The sequence below is a fragment of the Boleophthalmus pectinirostris genome, unplaced genomic scaffold (assembly GCF_026225935.1).
Source record: "Boleophthalmus pectinirostris isolate CB_2022bp ecotype Guang Dong unplaced genomic scaffold, ASM2622593v1 HiC_scaffold_15, whole genome shotgun sequence".
NCBI classification, from domain to species: Eukaryota; Metazoa; Chordata; class Actinopteri; order Gobiiformes; family Gobiidae; genus Boleophthalmus; species Boleophthalmus pectinirostris.
In genome coordinates this window covers 5,359,350-5,381,985 of record NW_026571070.1, presented here as the reverse complement: position 1 = coordinate 5,381,985, position 22,636 = coordinate 5,359,350, and the positions used below count along the sequence as shown (strand labels likewise).

Here is a 22,636-nt window from a genome sequence, read left to right as displayed (position 1 = left end):
CTCCTGCACCCGCTACAAGTTTATTACCAACAGCAGCGGCCGTAATGAAATATGATCGCACTTGTTGAGTGTCAGACCTCGAGTGAGAGACAAGACCGAGTCTAAACGCGAGTCCAAGACGAGACACGGCGATCTACCCACACGACCTTGGCGATCGACTGGTAGATCGCGATCGACGTATTGAGCACCCCTGATTTACAGTGATAGAGAAGACACTGAACTTTGTGCCAGTTTTTGTTTCACGTGGATAGTCCCAGTAATTACCAAGATATTAACTATAAACAGGGTCAACAAATCTTGAAATGACTTGAAGCTCAAAGCAGACGACTTGGGACTTGACTCGGACTTAAGGTCAAAAACTTGAAACTTACTTGAGACTCGTGAAAGAACGATTTGATCCCACCTCTGATCTGAGGTTTGTTGGACTTTAATCTGAGTTTAATTTTAACACAATCTGATCTGCAAGGAAGTTTAGTTGGAACTACAGGAGGTGTCCTGATTTTTGCAGTTAAAAAAAGACCCCTCAAATGACTTTGCAATCAAATGCTAATTTAGTTACTCTTACATTTTTTGTTGAAAATCAAACTCCTAAACATTGTATTGATCTAAACTCCTGAAGTTGTGTAAATCCATTTTTTGTTACCTCTTTTTTTTATTCTTTTATTCATAGTCTCTGTGATATAACAGTCTTCAACAACCAGACAGACATCAACACAACAAATTAAATAATAAACAATAATAATATTTAACAAAAAATACCAAAGAAAGAGCCATACTGAAAAAAACTAAACAAAAAAAAACAAAAAAACAGGACCAAAAGGTAAAGAGGACCAACCTTACCAAACCAACATTTTTCAGAGCTTTCAGACTGTTGAAATTTTTTTTGACACTATTTGCTCATATGTGCATTGCATCACTATGGCAACATATGGTGGAATGTGACAAACATTCCACCATAGAGATACATGTAGAACATCCCCAGTGCAATGTGACTGCAATGTATAGATAAGGATTCTACAATGTCGTGACGTTAGTGTTAAGGGAACCCAACTTGTAAAACCGTTTTGAACATTTTAACATCGTTTGAGAGGAGTACAGAGTGTTTTCATGGACTCACTGATTTCGGTGGCCACCACGGAGATGTTGTGCCACTTGGACATCTCTCGGTCCAGGTTCTTCAGCGTGATGATGGTTCCGTTTGACGAGTCGATGTTGAACAGTCTCTCCAGGTCTGTGTGTCGGTCTATGGAGTATCTGAGGAGAAGAGCACAGTTCAGTTTTACTTCATTTATAGTTGAATCACATTGTACCAAAAGCTCAAATTCCCCAGTAACACATTCAAAACAACCACATAATAAACAATGGACATAACTTCCATTTGGTCTCATTAAACATTCTGAGGAAGCACTGGCAGTGACATGACTACTTCACACTATCTGTCCACTAATAATACCAAATACTAAGGGTGTAACGGCACATGTATTTGTGTCGAACCTTTAATATTCATGAGGGGACTCGTCCGTGATTGGGGTCAGTGTTTCTCGCAGTGCTTTATAGTTAGAGCGGCCACCTCGACAACAATTGCCCCCCTGCTTTGACTACGTCCCTCCACCTATTGAAATTGTAACTGCAGCAGATTTGCACTTACTGCAGACAATGTGGACAACTCGAGTAAAACTTCATGCTGGAACTGTGAGTACTGCACTTTAGTTTCTGAAAAGTTTTGTTTACTGTTTACAAGGAATACATTTTTTTTATAATATTTCATACATTTGTTGCTTATTTGAGAATATTTTATTTAACTTATTAGTATTACTAAGCAACACTTTGCATTTATTTTATCGTTTGTATAATGTAAAACAAATTGTTGGTTTTATAGACATACAAAAGGTTTTGCATTTTGTTCTCATACTGTGCCAAAAATGAACCGAACCGTGACCTTAAAACCAAGGTACGTACTGAACTGTGATTTTTGTAAAGTTACACCCCTATCAAATATTACACTAGAAATATGTTCCAGTCTGATGCAGAGTAATAACAAAAAGTACCATATTTTCCGCACAATAAGGCGCTCTGGATTATAAGGCTCACTGTCATTAAATGGTCTATTTCCGAACCTTTTTTCACAAATAAACTGCACCGGACTTTAAAGGAAACACAACAGTTGGATGGGTGAGTGGGACTTTGTTCACGGTGACTCTGGGCTTTGTTCAGTTGTGGCGTGTAGGGAGGGTGCTGTCTGGAACCGCTGGATTTTCGGCGTGTTCGCGGTGACTCAGTTGTTCAGTTGTGCCTAGAAGTGGCACATTGCGCTCGCTTTTTCGGTTTGTTCCTCCGTTCTGTTCCTCGTCGGCGTGGAGCGATGATTGTGTCTGTGGGTGTTTATCGCCGTGCGGTCGCCGTCTGCTCCGTGTGTGTTTGCGTGCGCTGCGGGTGGTGTGGCTTTGTAGTTTACTGAAGTCGTGCTGGGACACCCGAGTGAATTCGTGTATAGGGCGCTCCGGTTTGTGGGACGCGCAGCCGTTTTTTTGATGGGGTTGGAGGCTTATGAGCACATCCTATAGTGTGGAAAATACGGTAACAGACAATAGTAGGATGAAAACGATTATTTGTTTAATCGATAATTCCAATTATAAGTGTCACTGTCGTAGAAAAAATAGTGGTAATGCGTAAGAAGAGACATGAGACTAGAGTTGTAACTACAAATCCAATTACCTTAAACCTTAAAATTTTAGTCCAGTCCAGTTTGATCACAGTCACAGTCCAACCTTGCCTCGATTCGGTTGTAGGGAGTATTATACCTCTGATATATGCCAAGATAACAACGACTGAGCTGGCAGAAACGCATCTATCATTCACAGAGTCGCATTTAAATTTAGAAATAAAAAGTAATCAAGTTAAATTAAGAAGCTACTTGAAGCACTTTTGGACGCGCAATTTACGCAACTGTGAATGAACGTTATTACATTTGATCAACATTAAGCTGTAATTTAAATCTCCGACACGACTCTTTGGTTACATCAGCCGCTCTGACTAATTATTAAGTTATTTTCAGATTTTATGAAGTTATGTTGTCTCTCTCTATCTCTTCTTTACCTTTTTATAACTCTTAATTCCGCTTATCCCTTATAAAGTGTTATGACGTCATCTAAAAACCCGACGGCAACAACTATTAAAAATAAAAGTTTGCCTTGTCCGCCCCTGTTCAAGCCGTCGAGTATGACAAAAATAATTAAAGCCGTGTAAATCCAAACTGCACTTTCACCACATTTTGAACCAGAAGTTTGAAAAATGCAGCGTACAACAAATTAAGTAGACTCCCAAATTAGCCGGTCTGACCCTGCCATTTCCAGCTTAAAGGGTCCTGTCGTAATCCCACTGAGACAGAACCTCTGAGTCAGTACTGCACATTTTGGACCGGCTTCATAATTGACTAAATCCCAAAGCAACTAATGTTTACCACTGAAAAATACATGTTTACAGTGCCGGGCTTCTCCTTTGACAGTTTAATGGGCGTTTTCGGTTTAATTAATTTCTCGTTGCTACAAATTATGCGTAAATATTGTGAAATCTTGATGGACAAGTGGATGGAGCGACATGTGTTTTTGCCTGTTGCCAGAAGCGTTGAGATTTAAAGGAGCTGTACCTGATTTTTACTTCCTTAAAATGTGAAAACTGAACTGAGCCGGACAACAGCGAGAAGGATAACCGTGCGCTTCCTGATTACTGGAAAATAAACGCTGCTATACATTTATTTCTTTTTTTCATATATATGTAGTAGACTTATTTTGACCTCAAGAGCTGCTGATACATAATATTGGTATAGACCAGACATGTCAAACTCAGGCCCGGGGACCAAATTTGGCCCACGATATAATTATATTTGGCCCACGAGATCAAATATGTATAAGGCTGCGTTCAGACTGCAGCCTGAAGTGACCCAAATCTGATTTTTTGGCTTCTATGTGACCTGTATCCGATCTTTTAATGATCAGATCCGATTTTTTCTAATGCGACCCAGGACACTTGGATATGTGCTCCTGAAACCGATACATATCTGATCTTTTGACATGTGACTTCCGTGTGAACGGCCAAAGTGCATTTATCCCACCTACACGTTATCAACAAGACACAAACGTCACTATTCTGCGCTGAAGTCGGCGAAAATTGTTAATGAACTCCGTGTCACTGAAGCGAAGCACATCACCACTCACCACTCTCGGCTACGTCTCCGCATCCACATGTTCCTTTCAACGGACTGTCCCACAAAACGCCACGACCAAAAACCTCGTCCTTCTCAATCTCCTCCTTACAACAAGTAAGTTGTTCATGTTCTGGCGAGAGGAACTTTAAAATCTCCAGGTGCTCGCGTCCATGTTTGGACAACTTCCGTAAACACAGAGCACGCTCGCTGCGGTTGACGTCGTCGTGTCTCCAGTGCACATGCGGGACACTTTCGGGACGTTTACTCTTCACAGTGGAGATCACATACAGGTCACATTTAATTGGAAATGTGAACAACCTCACAAAAACATCAGATTTCACAAAAAAATCAGAATTGAGCATTAAGCCCTGCAGTCTGAACGTAGCCTTAGAGCTGCCTGCTGGCTACAGATAGACTATAGAGACATTATTTATTTAAAATGTTGTTATTATTTTATATTTTCCTTATTCTGGATTCAGCGTTTAAGCAAAACTATAATTAAGCATTTATTTTAATAAGAAAAGGTTTAACATTACATATCTCCAAAGAAGAGAAAACATGCAGACGTTGTTGAAATGTTTCAATAAATATTTAGTTTGGCCCACGACTTAATCCTAGTTTTTAATTTTGGCCTCTGTGAATTTGAGTTTGACACCCGTGGTATAGACAAACAACTAGCATGCTAACAGTCCAATTCATTATTCTCGGTTTTTAAGTTGTTGGGTTTTTTTTTTTTTTTTTTTTCTTTTTAAAGAAAATTAGTCATTTTGTTTGTTTTTGAGATCTCGTTTATCATGTGAATAAATATCGTGAAAAATATTGAGCTCAAAATTGACCTTTGACCTTTATTTGTCAGTTCCTGTTCTCTGCTTTTGCATCATGAGTCAAAAATAAGTTTTCGTGCAAAAGCAAAAGGCAGAAACAGTGTGTGTTTTGTTTGTGATTTAGTTCATTATTGTATTTTAAAATCCAACCTCTCGCCTTTTTCTTTTTGTTGCGACCTTTGCACAGAGTCTTAACACATTCAATAAATAAACCTTTGTATTCAAATATACTTAAATTATCTTTAACATGAAAGTATTTGGTGTATTTATTCATACTGTACACACTATACTGCAGAGTCACTTGTGTCAAACTGTTTAACTGTGTAAGTGTCGCTGCACGATCCTGATCAGCACTAAACAGGAAATCCAAAGCTCTTCTGTATCATTTCAAACAACATAATCAAATCAAGCAAATAATAATGATCATGTCAGTTTCTGCTTTTTGTCTTTGCACGACTCCTTATTTTTGTCTCATGATACAAAATCAGAGAACGGGAACTGAAAAATAAGAGTCAAAGGGCAATTTTGAGTTCAAGATTTTTCGCATACAAATATTTCTTCATTAGAGCAACTAACTGTCAAATTTTGGGAGCCTGACCTGTTATACTTTTGTCTGGACAAAACAGAAACTTTAAAGTCATTTTTTTCAGTTTCACACTCTGGAGAGTTAATGATTATTTTTTTTTTTTTTTTTGTAGGGGAGAACAGTTCTACACACTTATTTCTTTCTTTTTTCTTTTATAAAAAAAAAATATAAAAAAAAAAAAAAAAAATAATATATATATATATATATATATATATATATATATATATATATATACACTCAACTAGCATGTTAACAGTGCACGTCCTGATTCTTTGACAATAAACACCTTTATTTATTTTTAACTCGCAGACTTATTTTGACCTTAAGACCTGCTTAAACAACAGCAAGAGCAACAGCAACAACAACTCTGTAGAGAATAAACAACTAGCATGTTAACAGTGCACATCCTGATTCTTTGACCATGAACACCTTTATTTGTTTTTATGTAGCAGTCTTATTTTGACCTTAAGAGCTGCTTAAGCAACCGCAACGACAACAGCAGGAACATATCTGTACTAATAAACAACTAGCATGTTAACAGTGCACTTCCTGATTTTCACACACTAAACATATTTCACATCAGGCAATTAACATGTTTCTTTTCTTATATAGTGGATTTAGTTTTGACGTTAGGAGTTGCTTACACATAATAATAATCTGTATAGACAAACAACTAGCATGCTAACAGTGTACTTCCTGATCCCCGGACGCACTTTTATGTATTTATTTTTGTTTAGCTGACACAGTTTGACCTCAAAATCTGCTCGTGCGACGTATACGTAGTAACAAACAACTAGCATTTTAACAGTGCACCTCCTGATTCTCCGATAAACACATTTACCGACATCTGTGCTGAAAAACGTTGCTCAAATACGAGGGACAAACTGGTCTGGAGGGCGTTTAAACAGCCTAAATGTGCAGTTGTTGAGCTGCGGCGTTGAAAGCAGGTGGGGAGTGTGTGAATGGTTCTCGGTTCTGAAGTTTAATCACTTGAGAAACTTCAGGGACAGCTTTAGGCACTTGTGTCAGTTCTTATGTTGGCCGCTTCGAGACTGTTTGGTTAAATGGGCGGTAATGATGGCTCTTCTGAGGGATTTGACTTCTAGTGTCCTCGAGTGTCCAAATGTCCACTCTAAGGCTCTGTCTCACTCACACCCGGGACTAAAACTGCAGGTGGACTGGCTGAAACGCAAAACTTTTACAGATTTACCATTATAAACTCCGCATTTTCATATGTATGTATTTAAAGCTGCACTATGTAACTTTTCTAAATGAGAGTATGCCTTTATCTTGCATCTGTTCAAATTCATTCAATTAAACACTAAATCCACTTTAGTTTTACGTCTAAATTGTGTGTTTTAGCAGTTTTCTGGTCAAAAACTGAGTGTGTGCTGCCTACAGTGGTCGCTGCGATTTCAAGTACTACATGACATCACACAAGACTGCCCGTAATGCATCCAGGTGTTTCTGAGCACAAACATCTGGCTGAAAGGACGGAGTTTGAAGTGTGGAGACCCGTTAGACCAGTCACGCTGTTCTTTATGCATAATTATTTTGTTAATATTTTAAAAAAGGTTGTTTTCAGGCAATATTATTTTAATTTTAATTACATTTTATTTGTGGATTTTCATTGTATTAGTATTTTTATTTATTTATTCTTTTTTTCATTTTTTGTAATATTTGTATCTGTTTATTTTAACATTTTGGACTGACTATTGCATTTTCTTTTCTTTTATTTATTTATTTATTAGTTTATTTATTTATTTATTGCCTTTGTATTTATTTTATTAAATGGACAATGGATATTAAAATGCATATTACTCCACCTCCTCCATCTATATTTTTTTATATTTTAAATAGATTTATAGATTTTTTATTATTATTAGTATTTAAATTGCTTGTTTTCAGACAAGAGAGTGATAATGTCCCACTTTCAAATAATATTTAAAGTTTAATTAAATTTAATTTGTTTTTAATTTTTATATGTAATTTTTATTGATTTATGTATATATTTATGTATTTATTTACTTATTTATGTATTTACTTATTTATTTATTCATTTATTTATTTATTGTATTCATTCCTTTTCTGTAATATTTTAATCAATTTATTAATTAATTTATTTTAACATTTTTGGATTGACTATTGTTTATTATTATTATTATTATTATTATTATTATTATTATTATTATTATTGTATTTATTTTTATTTTAATAAAGGCAAAAAAAAAAAAAAAAAAAAAAACTAACAAAAAATAAAAAATAAAAATACTTGTAAATATGCAGGACTATGTAAAACAAATTTCCATCCTTTTTTGTTTTCTAATCTCACTTTTTATAATTCATATGGCATCACTTAACGATTTTGACCTTCTCTAAATACGTGAGATGAGGGACACGGGCCTGAATGAAACCCCCCGCCGCCCGAACCTACTGCTCTGCCATATTGTACCACTCTCCTCTTTCTGATGAAGGGTAGCTCTCCTCCTCTCCATCACTCTCTATCTCCGCTCACGTCGCTCCTCCGCTCCCTGTTGTCAGAGCAACCACACAGGCCCCTGGCGACAGATCGTTTGTCATCGTCACATTTGGATAAAACGCTAGAAAATCCTGACTCGAGTGAACGCGTCGTGCGGAGACGAGCGGAAAGTCAAAAATATCAGTGGGCGCCGTGACATTGTGCACGCTCGGATCAAACGTGGTATTTTAAAGGTGCAGTAAGTCACTTTTTTTGATGTGGGGTCAGACGCCTGTTTGCCTCGACGACGGAGATCTTATTTCTTTGCCTGGAATGTCCCAAAGTGTGGCATTAAAGCTCTCTACATGACATTTACTCGATTAAAGTTCAAAGTTTTATTTTATTTTGTATTACTGCATTGAAAACATTCTGATTTGGGCTTCCCTCTCCACAGATCTGATCTATATCTTGGTCTCCATGGAACATTACATGCAATATCACGTCTCCATGGACTCAAAAAACAGAAAAATCACACTCTGTTCTCCACAGATCTGAGCTGTGACGTCACCTACATGTCTAGTTAAGCCTTTAGGCGTCAGAGGTTTTTTCCTAAAATATAAAATTTTCCTTGTCCAGGTTTAGTCCTGGTTTAGGCCTGGATTAGTCCTGGTTTTGTCCTGGTTCAGTTCTGGTTTAATCCTGGTTTAGGCCTAGTTCACTCCTGGTTCAGTTCCGGTTCAGCCCTAGTTTAGTCCTGGTTTAGTCCTGGTTTAGTCCTCTTTTCATCCTGGATTAAACCTGATTTAGTCCTGGTTTAGGCCTGGTTTGGTCCTGGTTTGGTCCTGGTTAAATCCCGGTTTAAGCCTGGTTTAGTCCTGGTTCAGTCCTGGTTCAGTCCTGGTTCAGTCCTGGTTCAGTCCTGGTTTAGTCCTGGTTTAGTCCGGGTTTAGTCCTATGTTCATTCTGGTTCAGTCCTGGTTCAGTCCTGGTTCAGTCCTGGTTCAGTCCTGGTTCAGCTCTGGTTTAGTCCTGGTTTAGTTTTGGTTTAGACCTGGTTTTAGTTTTGGTTTAGTCCAGGTTCAGTCCTGGTTTTAGTTTTGGTTTAGTCCTGATTTAGTCATGGTTTAGTCCGGGTTTAGTCCTGTTTTCATCCTAGTTGAATCCTAGTTCAGGCCTGATTCAGTCCTGGATTAGTCCTGGTTTAGTCCTATTTTCTTCCTGGTTCAGTCCTGGATTAGTCCTGGTTAAATCCTGGTTTATCCCTGGTTTAGTCCTGGTTTAGTCCTATTTTCATCCTGGTTTATCTTGAATGAAATTTGACACAGTATTTGGCAAAATCGCATACAACGATAAACTGAAAGAAAAGTTACACCGTGGGGCTTTAAAACACTACATAAATCATAATACGGGAGCTTGTAGTACATTTAATAACAAATATCTGTGTGATGAATGTCGCGCTGGTTCACTCCATCACTCTGTATCTCCGAGCTCACGTCGCTCCTTTGCTCCCTGTTGTCACGGCGATGACACAGGCCTCCAGCTGCTGCTCATTTGTCACCGTCACCGCCGATATTTACACTGGATTTGAATATGCAACATCTGCCCCATCTGCCCACAAATACTCCACAAATACCCCATATGTCCTACCTACGCCAATATTTACACCGCAATACCTCGACTACTTCACTGTTTCCCGTCTGTCTCATCTACAAAAACTACCCCATGTATAAACTCGCGTCCTCCGTCTACCTCCATCCGCCCCATCTGCCCCCTCAAATACCCCACAAATGCCCAATATGTCCTACCTACGCCAACACCTAAGCTGTGATACCTCAACTATGTCACCGTTCCTCGTCTGTCTCATCTACAAAAACTACTCCATGTATCTCACCACTTCTGTCTACTTCCATCTGCCCCATCTCCGACATCTGCCCCATCTACCCCACAATGCCCCATGTGTCCTACCTACGCCAACATCTACCCCACAGTTCTTCACCAACCTCGCTGTTCCTCGTCCGTGTCATCGACAAAAACTACTACATGTACCCCACCTAATCCATTTACCCCCATCTGCCCCATCTGCGACAACTGCCCCATCCGCGACATCTGCCCCACCTACTCCATATGATCTACCTACCTTACCTACCTTTGTATTTGCCCTACAAAACCTACATCTACAGCGTCTGCCCCATCGATCCTTTCCTACCTACCCCATCTACCTCGTGGCCCGCATCTACCCCACTATACCCCACCTACCTGCCTACCCCACTATCGCCGCTCACCGTACCCCATCTCCAACGTCTGCCTTATCCAAGATATTTACCCCACCATACCCCACCTACCACATCTACCCTGCCTCCAATATCTGCCCCATCTCCAACATCTGCCTATCTATGACATCTACCCATCTACTCCATCTTCAACATCTAGAACATCTGCCCCATTTACCCCACCATACCCCACCTACCTACCCCAGCTGCCTCATCTCCAATATCTGCCCCATCTACAACATCTACCCTGTCTACAGAATCTCAAACATCTGCCCCATTTACCCCACCATACCCCAGCTACCACATCTACCATGTCTCCAACATCTGCCCCCTCTACTCCATCTTCTCCATCTAGAACATCTGCCCCGTTTGCCCTACCCACTCCATCTACCTCACCCGCCCCATCTCCAACATCTGCCCCATCTATCCTGTCTGCCCCACTATATACCATCTACACAATCTACCCCACCTGCCCCATCTACTCCATTTACCCCACCGACCATCTACTCCATCACTGTCTACATTACTAATCATTTACCCCACCTACCACATCTACCCTGTCTCCAGTTTCTGCCCCATCTACAATATCTACCCCATCTACAGAATCTAGAACATCTGCCCCATCTCCAGCATCTGCCCCGATGTATCCTATCTACCCCACTATATATTATCTACAAACTCTACCCCACCTATCCCATTTACCCCACCTACTCTATATACCCCACCCTGTCTACCTTACCTACCCCATCTGCCCCATTTGCCCCACCTACCCCATCTACATTATCTACTCCATCTGCCCCATCTCCAGCATCTGCCCCGATGTATCCTATCTACCCCACTATATATTATCTACAAACTCTACCCCACCTATCCCATTTACCCCACTTACTCTATATACCCCACCCTGTCTACATTACCTACTCCATCTGCCCCATCTGCCCCATCTACCCCATGTACAGAATCTAGAACCATCTACAAAATCTACTCCACCTACCCCACTCTTGTCTACATTACCCAGTCCATCTGCCCCATTTATCCTGTCTGCCCCTATACCCCATCTACTCCATCTGCCCCATTTACCCCACCATGCCCTTTTACCCCGTTTGCCCCTGGAGCTGGAGACAGTCGAGTTCTGCATGTGGGACCAGCACCAGTGCGTTGCCAGATCTGACAAAATGACTCACACTCACACTCTGAATGAGAGCGCTGCTTCTCTGGGATTATGTCATTTGGGCAGAGACGGATCCATGTTCATTTTACTCTGATTTTACATAATTCTGTGCAAATTCTTTTTTTTTTTTTTCTTTTTCCTAATCCAGGTAAAATATCCAAAACCACTTTTACGAATCGGAAGCTGAAGTCGACTCAGAGAATTTAAGCCCATGTAAAGCATAAAAGTCAATTATGCCCTATGGTACGGAAGCCGAGACAACACAACAAAAAGCCACAACACACCAAAAAAAGCCACAACACACCAAAAAAAGCCACAAAACACAAAAAAGCCACAACAAACCAAAAAAAGCCACAACACACCAAAAAAAGCCACAACAAACAAAAAGCCACAACAAACAAAAAAGCCACAACAACAAAAAAGCCACAACACACCAAAAAAAGCCACAACACACCAAAAAAAAGCCACAACACAACAAAAAAAAGCCACAACACAACAAAAAGCCACAACAAACCAAAAAAAGCCACAACACAACAAAAAAAGCCACAACACAACAAAAAAACAACACAACACACCAAAAAAAAAGCCACAACACAACAAAAAGCCACAACAAACCAAAAAAAGCCACAACACACAAAAAAAGCCACAACACAACAAAAAGCCATGACAAACCAAAAACAAAAAAGCCACAACACAACAAAAAAAGCCACAACACAACAAAAAAGCCACAACATAACAAAAAAGCCACAACACAACAAAAAGCCACAACAAACCAAAAAATTCCACAACACATTAAAAAGCCACAACACATTAAAAAGCCACAACACAACAAAAAGCCACAACAAACCAAAAAAATCCACAACGCATTAAAAAGCCACAACACATTAAAAAGCCACAACACATTAAAAAGCCACAACACATCAAAAAGCCACAACACAAGAAAAAGCCACAACAAACCAAAAAAAGCCACAACACATTAAAAAGCCACAACACATTAAAAAGCCACAACAAACCAAAAAAAGCCACAACACATCAAAAAGCCACAACGGAAGTGACCACGGGACAAGGTGAAAAGTAAAGGAACAGAGAAGTTGGAAACGTAAGTAAAAGTAATTTATTCTTTTATCATTATTCGTTTCACGTTGTAGTTCTTCTTCTTCACTTGCCGCTTGATCGGTCCGTCGGAAAATAGAGTCCCGCGGTCACTTCCGTTGTGGCTTTTTAATGCGTTGCGGTATTTTCGTTTGTGTTGTGGCGTTTGTATTTGCTGCGGCGTTTGCATTAAAATAGAGTCCCGCGGTCATTTCCGTTGTGACTTTTTTTGGTGTGTTGTGGCTTTTTGTTGTGTTGTCGCATTTTTATTTGTTGCAGCGTTTATTGTGACCCCTCTCGGCTTCCGTACTATAGTCTTTTTTTTTTTTTTTTTTTTTTTCTGCATTTCAGATATTGCGTTTTGTATTACTTTTTTTATTGTTTCTTAAAGTTACACTAAAAAAAAAAAAAACGTAAAAAGGTGGCATAGCTCAGACCCACGACCAGAAAGGTTCCACAGAGCATCTTTAAAGTGTCCGTGTTACGCTTTTTTTTTTTTAAGTTATAATGTTATTTTCTTCATCGCAAACAGACCCAGAGTTGTGTTTTTTTTCATTCGCACATTTTTTAACACAGAAATCCTGCATGTTTAGCTCAGTTCTCTCTAAAAACAAAACAAAACAAAAAATGAATAAATAAATAAAACACTGGTCCACCTTGTGATGTCATGTGGTAATACAGGAAGGGCTCCACTGTGTTTTTAAACTCCATACACCTTCACTAGAAATATTTGGAGGATTTCAGCTCTTGGAATTCCCAATCTCTACTGAACTAAAAGTAAAAGGTAGGAGTTCATTTGAAAACTACCGCTTCATGACATCAGTGGATGTCCGACATACCTCCACTCCGACATTGACGTCTGATTGTCGGAGTGAGGTCAGGATTTTCATTTTTTATCAAATGTCACTGAACTCCGTGGTATGGTTTTTGGTTTATGGTTTTTCAGTCCTGGTTTAAACCTGGTTTAGACCTGGTTTAGTCCTGGTTTAGACCTGGTTTATTTTTATTTTAGTCCTGGTTTTCACTTTGGTTTAGCCTCGGCTTAGTCCTGGTTTAGACCTGGTTTAGTCCTGGTTTAGTTCTGGTTTAGTTCTGGTTTTAGACCTGATTTAGTCCTGGTTTAGTCCTGATTTTAGTCCTGGTTTAGTCCTGCTTTTAGCTCTGGTTTAGCCCGGGTTTATTCCTGGTTTAGACCTGATTTTAGTCCTGATTTAGTCCTGGTTTTAGCACTGATTTTAGCTCTGGTTTAGTCCTGGTTTTAGTTCTGGGTTAGACCTGGTTTAGACCTGGTTTAGTCCTGGTTTAGCCCTGATTTTAGCTCTGGTTTAGTCCTGGTTTTAGTTCTGGGTTAGACCTGGTTTAGACCTGGTTTAGTCCTGGTTTAGACCTGATTTTAGCTCTGGTTTAATCCTGATTTTAGTTCTGGGTTAGACCTGGTTTAGACCTGGTTTAGTCCTGGTTTAGACCTGGTTTTAGCTCCAGTTTAGGTCCTGGGTTAGACCTGGTTTAGACCTGGTTTTAGCTCCAGTTTAGGTCCTGATTTAGTCCTGGTTTAGTCCTTGATCAGTCCTGATTTAGTCCTGGTTTAGTCCTTGATTAGTCCTCCGCATCGCAAAACTGAACGGCGGACGCTCCTCTTCCGCCGCTCCAGACGGCGAGCATCCCCGAAACCCTGAAGCTCCCATGATGCCTTGCTCCTTTGATGGATTAGGTTTGCACACTTTTCATTTGCGAGCCGATAAGAGCGGAGCCGGTATTCTCGCGCGCTCGCTGTTTGTATTGATTTAGCCGCAGTGTAATTAAGGACGGAGACGGCACAAAACAAAGAGACGCTTCCCATTAGATAAAGTTCGGGGTTTTTGAAGGAGATTGTTTTTCATACGAAGTGGTAGAAATGAATTTGTAAGATTTCAAAGTGGTATTACTTCACATCAGGCCTGTTGAGATGGAACGCTTTTGACATAATCTGACTTGAATCTCTCTTTCCACTTCTGCTCACGACTAAATTGCTTTGCTAGATCTTTGTCTCTTTGCTCTTTGTCAATGTCGGTTTTTACCAAAGGAAATCCATAAATATGTGACTTTATTTTTATTTTTTGCCTTTGCTGCTTACGGTACTGTGCTTACATAAAGGCAAGGTGAGGTAATGTGGAAAAAAAAAAATAATAATAATAACTGAAATATTTTCCTAGTGTTGGTTAATAATCCGTGTGTCATTCGTTCATGTGCTTTTCAAAATAAAAACAAAAATAAGAAAAAAGAAAATACAAATATTGTCTTTATTATTTGTCTCTAAAACCAAAAAAAAAAAAAGTACAGTTTTTGATTTTGTGTCTTAAATGAATACTGGAAAAAAAACAAAAACCAAAAAAACAAACAGATAATCACCGTTTCCAGTTTCTGTGACTTAAACTGTGATGCCAGACTTTTGCACCGCCTACGAACTGACCAGGTCTAAACCAGGCCTGTTTAAGTCCTGGTTTAGACCTGGTTTAGTTCTGTTTTAGTCTTGGTTCAGTCCTGGTTTAGACCTTGTTCAGTCCTGTTCAGTCCAGGTTCAGTCCTGGTTTAGACCTGGTTTAGTCCTGTTTAAGTCCTGTTTTAGTTCTGGTTTAGTCCTGGTTTAGTCCATACGTGGCACAAAAGTTTGGCATTGCAGTTTAAATCACAGAAATGGGAAACAGCCGTTATCCTCCGTTTTTTTTTTTGTTTTTTTTTTTTTTTTTTCCCCATTATTCATTTAAACACAAAACTGAAAGCTGAAAAAAATGAATCATTATCCTTTTTTTTCATTTTGGTTTTGGAGACAAATAATGAAGCAAGCTGCTTCTTCAATGACTGAAGAATCAGCTTGGATGAGCTGTTTTCAAACGTTTTCAACCAAATAAACTTTTGTCCACTTGACAAATTGAATTTCTCCTTTGCCCTACAGATAAACTCTACATTTTGATTGGAAACATACAATAATTTTAATTCACTTTTAAATTTGTTATTATTGGTTTCTGATTTTAAATCAGCTCGTAAACACCTGCCCCCATCTACCCTGTCTACTCTACTGTATACCATCGACAAAATCTACCCCATCCACCCCTTTACTCCATTTACCCCACCATACCCCATCCACCCCTTTACTCCATTTACCCCACCATACCCCTTCCACCCCTTTACTCCATTTACCCCACCATACCCCATTCCACCCCTTTACTCCATTTACCCCACCATACCCCCTTCCACCCTTTACTCCATTTACCCCACCATACCCCATCCACCCCTTTACCCCATTTACCCCCCCACCATACCCCTTCCACCCCTTTACTCCATTTACCCACCATACCCCTTCCACCCCTTTACTTCCATTTACCCCCATCCATACCCCTTCCACCCCTTTACTTCCATTTACCCCACCATACCCCATCCACCCCTTTACTCCATTTACCCCACCATACCCCTTCCACCCTTTACTCCATTTATCCCCACCCATACCCCCATCCATCCCCTTTACTCCATTTACCCCACCATACCCCTTCCACCCACCCCTTTACTCCATTTACCCCACCATACCCCTTCCACCCCTTTACTCCATTTACCCCACCATACCCCTTCCACCCCTTTATTCCATTTACCCCACCATACCCCTCATCCCACCCTTTACTCCATTTACCCCACCATACCCCTTTCCACCCCTTTACTCCATTTACCCCACCATACCCCTTCCACCCCTTTACTCCATTTACCCCACCATACCCCTTCCACCCCTTTACTCCATTTACCCCACCATACCCCATCCACCCCTTTACTCCATTTACCCCACCATACCCCTTCCACCCCTTTACTCCATTTACCCCACCATACCCCATCCACCCCTTTACTCCATTTACCCCACCATACCCCTTCCACCCCTTTACTCCATTTACCCCACCATACCCCATCCACCCCTTTACTCCATTTACCCCACCATACCCCATCCACCCCTTTACTCCATTTACCCCACCATACCCCTTCCACCCCTTTACTCCATTTACCCCACCATACCCCATCCACCCCTTTACTCCATTTACCCCACCATACCCCTTCCACCCCTTTACTCCATTTACCCCACCATACCCCTTCCACCCCTTTACTCCATTTACCCCACCATACCCCTTTCCACCCCTTTACTTCCATTTACCCCCACCCATACCCCTTCCACCCCTTTACTCCATTTACCCACCATACCCCTTCCACCCCTTTACTCCATTTACCCCACCATACCCCTTCCACCCCTTTACTCCATTTACCCCACCATACCCCATCCACCCCTTTACTCCATTTACCCCCACCATTACCCCTCCACCCCTTTACTTCCATTTACCCCACCATACCCCATCCACCCCTTTACTCCATTTACCCCACCATACCCCTTCCACCCCTTTACTCCATTTACCCCACCATACCCCTTCCACCCCTTTATTCCATTTACCCCACCATACCCCATCCACCCCTTTACTCCATTTACCCCACCATACCCCTTCCACCCCTTTACTCCATTTACCCCACCATACCCCTTCCACCCCTTTACCCCCCTACCATTTACCCCACCATACCCCTTCCACCCCTTTACCCCTTTACCATTTACCCCACCATACCCCATACCCCACCCCTTTACTCCATTTACCCCACCATACCCCTTCCACCCCTTTACTCCATTTACCCCACCATACCCCATCCACCCCTTTACTCCATTTACCCCACCATACCCCCCATCCCCTTACCATTTACCCATTCACCATACCCCATCCACCCCTTACTCCATTTACCCCACCAATTACCCCTTCCACCCCTTTACTCCATTTACCCCACCATACCCCTTCCACCCCTTTACTCCATTTACCCCAACATACCTCATCCACCCCTTTACTCCATTTACCCCACCATACCCCATCCAGGACCAGGACCACTGCGTTGCCAGATCTGACACAATGACTTTGTTAAAAAAACACTGACAGAGGATTGACTGTAGACTCTCCATTAAAAAAAAACAAAAAACCAAGTTGACCATTGAGATTTTGAAACAGCTGGATCACGGTTTGACAAAAATTTGATTAATTCCCCAGCCCTAAACACACAGACACACAAAGTAAATGCATCCAAATGATCTGAGACCAATAACGCATGTAGCGATAAACAACAATAAAAAGATTTCTAACATGTTTTAACGTCATTCCTTCATCAAAAACATGTCTGAAGAGGTTTTAGATGCCATCCGTGCATGTTTCAGTAATCTAGTGATCTCTCTCATGCACTATTTCGACCTTCCTTACAGTTCGCAGTCCGAACCCAGACCTTTTGTTCAAGACTCCCAAATCCAAATAAATGAAGAGCACAAGCAAAAACTGATATCTGTTTTGAAAAGTTGCCACATTTTTTTTCTTTTCTTTTAATTTCATTACCATCTTCCAGAAATACGATAACACAGAACGGTTAGAATAATATTTCAATTCCACTAAAATACATTTGGCTTTTAAAAATATCACTATACTAAGAGCGTCCGATGACTTTTTCAAATGGCACTTATCTGTTTTTGCAAATTAACTCTTCAATTTGAATTAAACAACTAGATTTATTTTATTTTGTTTTCACATATACTTTTAATTTACTCAAAAAAAAAAAAAAGATTATATTGCAACCAGATATTGAAATTAGGGGTGTCAGATTATCGCGTTAATTGCCATTAATTAATTACAGTCATATTTAGCGCGTTATGTTTTTTAATCGCGTTAATCTCATTTTTAATCTCTAACTTTAGTGTTTCTGTATGCGATTTGCTTTATTATAAAACCTGTTTTTATGTGTTGTTGGGACAACAACACACACAAAAAACATATTTATAATTTTTTTTATTTCGGTAATTCCACTCATTGCCGGAAACCCACACAAAACGCGCGCAGTAAGAGCGATGCAAACGTCATGTTCACGTTCGCGGCGTCAGTCGCACAATGGACGAGGTGGAAGAGCCAGTAGAACAGAGAGCAGCAGTGCACAGGGAAAAACACATTCGTGTCTTGGAAATTATTCTCCCGAAGTGAAATATAAAAGAAAATAACAAATATAAAATCGCCTACAACTTAAATGTCACTGGTGAAAACAACCTGCATAGGCTCATGATGTCTGCACTACTGTCCTATAGTGACCTGCCACATGAGGGGACACGCACACAAACACACACAAACACAAACACAAACACAAACACACACAACACACACAAACACAAACACAAACAAACACACACACACACACACAAACACAAACACAAACACACACAAACACACACCTTCATCATCGTCATTAACCTGAGAACGCGCGGACCACGTTTCCTTCCGTAGTTACTGCGTGGACACTGACCTGATCCCGTGAGCCGCGTGTGGATCGTGTTTTCTCGCGTACGCTGCGTAAACTGCGCTTCCTCCTGTGCGCCTCTAAACCAGAACTAACACCAAGACTAAAACTAGGACTAACCCAGTCCAGGACTAAACCAGGTCTAAACCAGGACTAAACAGGACTAAACCAGAACTAAAACCAGAACTAAAACCAGGTCTAAACCAGGTTTAAACCAGGACTGAACCAGGACTAAACCGGAACTAACACCAGGACTAAAACCAGGACAAGCCCATTCCAGGACTAAACTAGGACTAAAGTTGGACTTAAGCAGGTCTAAACCAGGACTAAAACAAGGACTAAAACCAGTGATCTCATATATAAAACATTTCTCTATCAATAATATTTTTAATATGGTTAAGGAAAGACTGGACTTTTTATTGTCTTTAAGTAAACAAAAGTTATTATGTTCAGATTTCCTCGTCTTTGCTACTTTACAGCAAACAGTTTCTTATTCATGGAGACTTGGGCTCAACAGCCAATTTGGAGAGATTTGTTAAACAATAAATGACTTTATAAAGTCACTTTTTTTGTTCTATATCAGTCTTTTGATCTGCCACAATAATGTAATAATGAATTTAAATGAAAATACCTCAAATTGAAGGCTTTTCTCAGCAATTTTTAGGTGAGATTAAAATTAGATTAATTAGATTAATTAATTACAGATCATAATTAATTAATCTCTCAATTTTTTTAATCGCATGACGGCACTAATTGAAATATTAAGTGTGTTTCGTACTCACTTGACAGGTTTGTTCTCCGCGTCGGGGTCCCTGGCGGAGACCACGCCCACGGAGCTGCCGGACGCCGTGTCCTCGTGCACCTCGATGACGTAGGGGCTCCTCATGAACACGGGGGGCTCGTCCACGTCCTCCACCGTCACCCTCACCGTGGCGTAGTCCTTAAACTCCACCCCCTGGATGAAGCGCATGTCCAGGTACGTGTTCTTCACCTCCACGCGGAACTCGTAATCGCGCTTCGTCTCGTAGTCCAGTCTCTGCAACAACAACAAACAAAAAAAACACCGTGGTTTTGAACTTGTGGTCGTTTTGGAAAGTAGTTATGTAAGATAAAACAGACAGTATTTTGTGGAGATTTCAGTGTTGCAACGCCAAAGTACAAGAACAACAACAGAACGGAACGTATCGAAAATATTCAACGGAAATAACAATACCAAAACTGAACCGTTAAAGCATCTGCCCCATCTACAAAAAACACCTCATGTGCCCCACGTTTTGATCATTTTATTTGAGTTTTATTTATTTATTTATTTATTTTTAGACCTTTTGAAAGTAGTTCAATAAGATAAGAGAGATATTTGTTCCAGAATGTGGAGATTTCAGAGTGCAAGTGTCAAAATATGCCGCATTAAAGCTGCCGTTTGTAAATAAATGGTTGTATTCTCACATATGACCACTAGATGCTGCCTATGTTACTGCTGTCTGAGAGTGTGACAGCTTTGGCCTGACAGAAGAAGACCAGAGGGCACAGGTGAGGGGGAAGGGGACAACAGGGTTTAACATCTAAAAATTTGCCATTGAAAACAAATCCGTGTATCATTCGTTCATTCATTCGTTTTTCAAAATAAAACCAAAAAAAAAAAAAAAGAAAATGAAAAAAAAAAGAACAATTTTCTTCATTATTTGTCTCCAAAACCAAAATGAAAAAAACTGATAACGATTCGTTCGGGACTGAGACCGGGACCAGACCAGGACTGAGACCAGGACTGAGACAGGGACTGAGACTAGTTTAGAACTGGTTTAGACCTGGTTTAGACCTGGTTTAATCCTGGTTTAGACCTGGTTTAGATCTGGTGTAGTCCTGGTTTAGACCTGGTTTAGTCCTGGTTTAGACCTGGTTTAGATCTGGTTTATTGGACCTGGTTTAATCCTGCCTTTAGACCTGGTTTAGATCTGGTTTAGTCCTGGTTTAGTCCTGGTTTAGACCCGGCTGGTTTAGACCTGGTTTAGATCCTGGTTTAGTTTTAGTCCTGGTTTAGACCTGGCCTTTAGACCTGGTTTAGACCTGGTTTATTCCAAGTTCAGTTCTAGTTTAGATGTAGTTTAGTCAGTTTAGTCCTGGTTCAGTACTAGTTTAGACCTGGTTTAATCTTGGTTTAGTCCTGGGATCATTCCTGGATCAGTTCGTATGCGGCCGTAATCCGTTTTTTTTTTTTCCAGTATTCATTTAGACACAAAACTGAAAATTGAAAAAAAACAAAAACAAATTGTTATCTTTATTTTATTTATTTATTTATTTAATTTCTATTTCCTACAGTGAGTAAAAGTGATATCGAGTCACATTTTTTTTCTCAGTAACTCTCCTAATTGAGATAATTTCACCCATCAACCCATAAATGTTGCGTTATAATTTGCAGTAAACAGTATTGAAACGCAACGAGAAACAGAGGAAGTACCGGCTAGAATCTAACAAATCTGTAAAAAAGAAAAAAAACACAGTAAAAAGCACTAGTATTAATTGTTGTAAATGTGTGGAAATCCATTCAAATTATGCAAAGCTGCCAAATTACAAAACGTAACCACACCGCGCCTTTTCTACGTCTCCTCTCTGAAACAAACGCCCGAACTCAGCGAGACCTCCAGTACTTTAGTAAAAACCACAGAGCAGATGTTATTGGATGTGGAGACAGACTGGTCTTGTCTTTAGTGAGCGATGGCGCTGTGAGCGGGAGCATGTCAGGTCATAAGTTGTACTCTTGTTTTATTGAAGCTCGCTGTGGTTTAGAGAACTGGGCCAGACAAGTCCAACTGTGCCTAAAATTAACCTCCTGCTGAAAGTTAGATGAGATTTTCCACACTTTTAGTTCAGAAAAGCCACCAAAGTTCATCTTCTGTCTCAAATGAAACTTAAGAGTCTGAACCAGATTCTTTTTTTTCTTTTTTTTTTTCTGTGTATTTGAAGAAAATGTGTCTCGCCCTAGTACAGATATGTTTTATGAGGATTAGGGACGGGCAGAGAGTGAGACAGTGCGGTGGGCGTTGGACGAGGGGGTTCGCGTCCACCCACTTTTCCCGACGTGAGATTTTAAAAAAACAAAACAAATATAAAAAAGCTACAATTTAAATGTCAAACCGCAGCGATTGGCAACGGTGAAAACAAACTGCTTAGGCTCATGAAATGTGCAGGACTGAGACATGAGGGACTGACTGAACCAGGTCTAAACCAGGACTAAACCAGGACTAAACCAGGACTAAACCATGACTGACTGAGTGCTGTCTTTGCAGACACCCTGCTCCACGGACTTCAGGGTTCTCTCTCTCGCTCTCAAGTCCAAGATTAGTCCTGGTTTAGACCTGGTTTAGTCTCGGTTTAGTCTTGGTTTAGTCCTGGTTTAGACCTGGTTTAGAACTGGTTTAGTCCTTGGTTTAGTCTTGGTTTAGACCTGATTTATTTTTGGTTTAGACCTGGTTTAGACCTGGTTTAGTTCTGGTTTAGTCCTGGTTTAGTCCTGGTTTTGACCTGGTTTAGTCAGTATTGGTTTAGACCTGGTTTAGGCCTGGTTCAGTTCTGGTTTAATCCTGGTTTAGACCTGTTTTAGTCCTGGTTCAGTTCTGGGTTAGTCCTGGTTTATCCCTGGTTCAGTTCTGGTTTAGACC

The 22,636-nt window shown here is 40.3% G+C and overlaps 1 protein-coding gene across 1 annotated transcript in view; it reads right to left on the bottom strand.

Annotated features, from left to right (window-relative positions):
* Nucleotides 1-22,636, bottom strand: part of LOC110161169 (cadherin-10-like) — a 130,851-nt gene that overhangs the window by 36,548 nt on the left and 71,667 nt on the right. Inside the window, 2 exon segments of the mRNA XM_020925882.2 lie at nt 1,118-1,254; nt 19,763-20,016. Of these exon segments, the coding sequence (XP_020781541.1) occupies nt 1,118-1,254; nt 19,763-20,016 (391 nt within the window).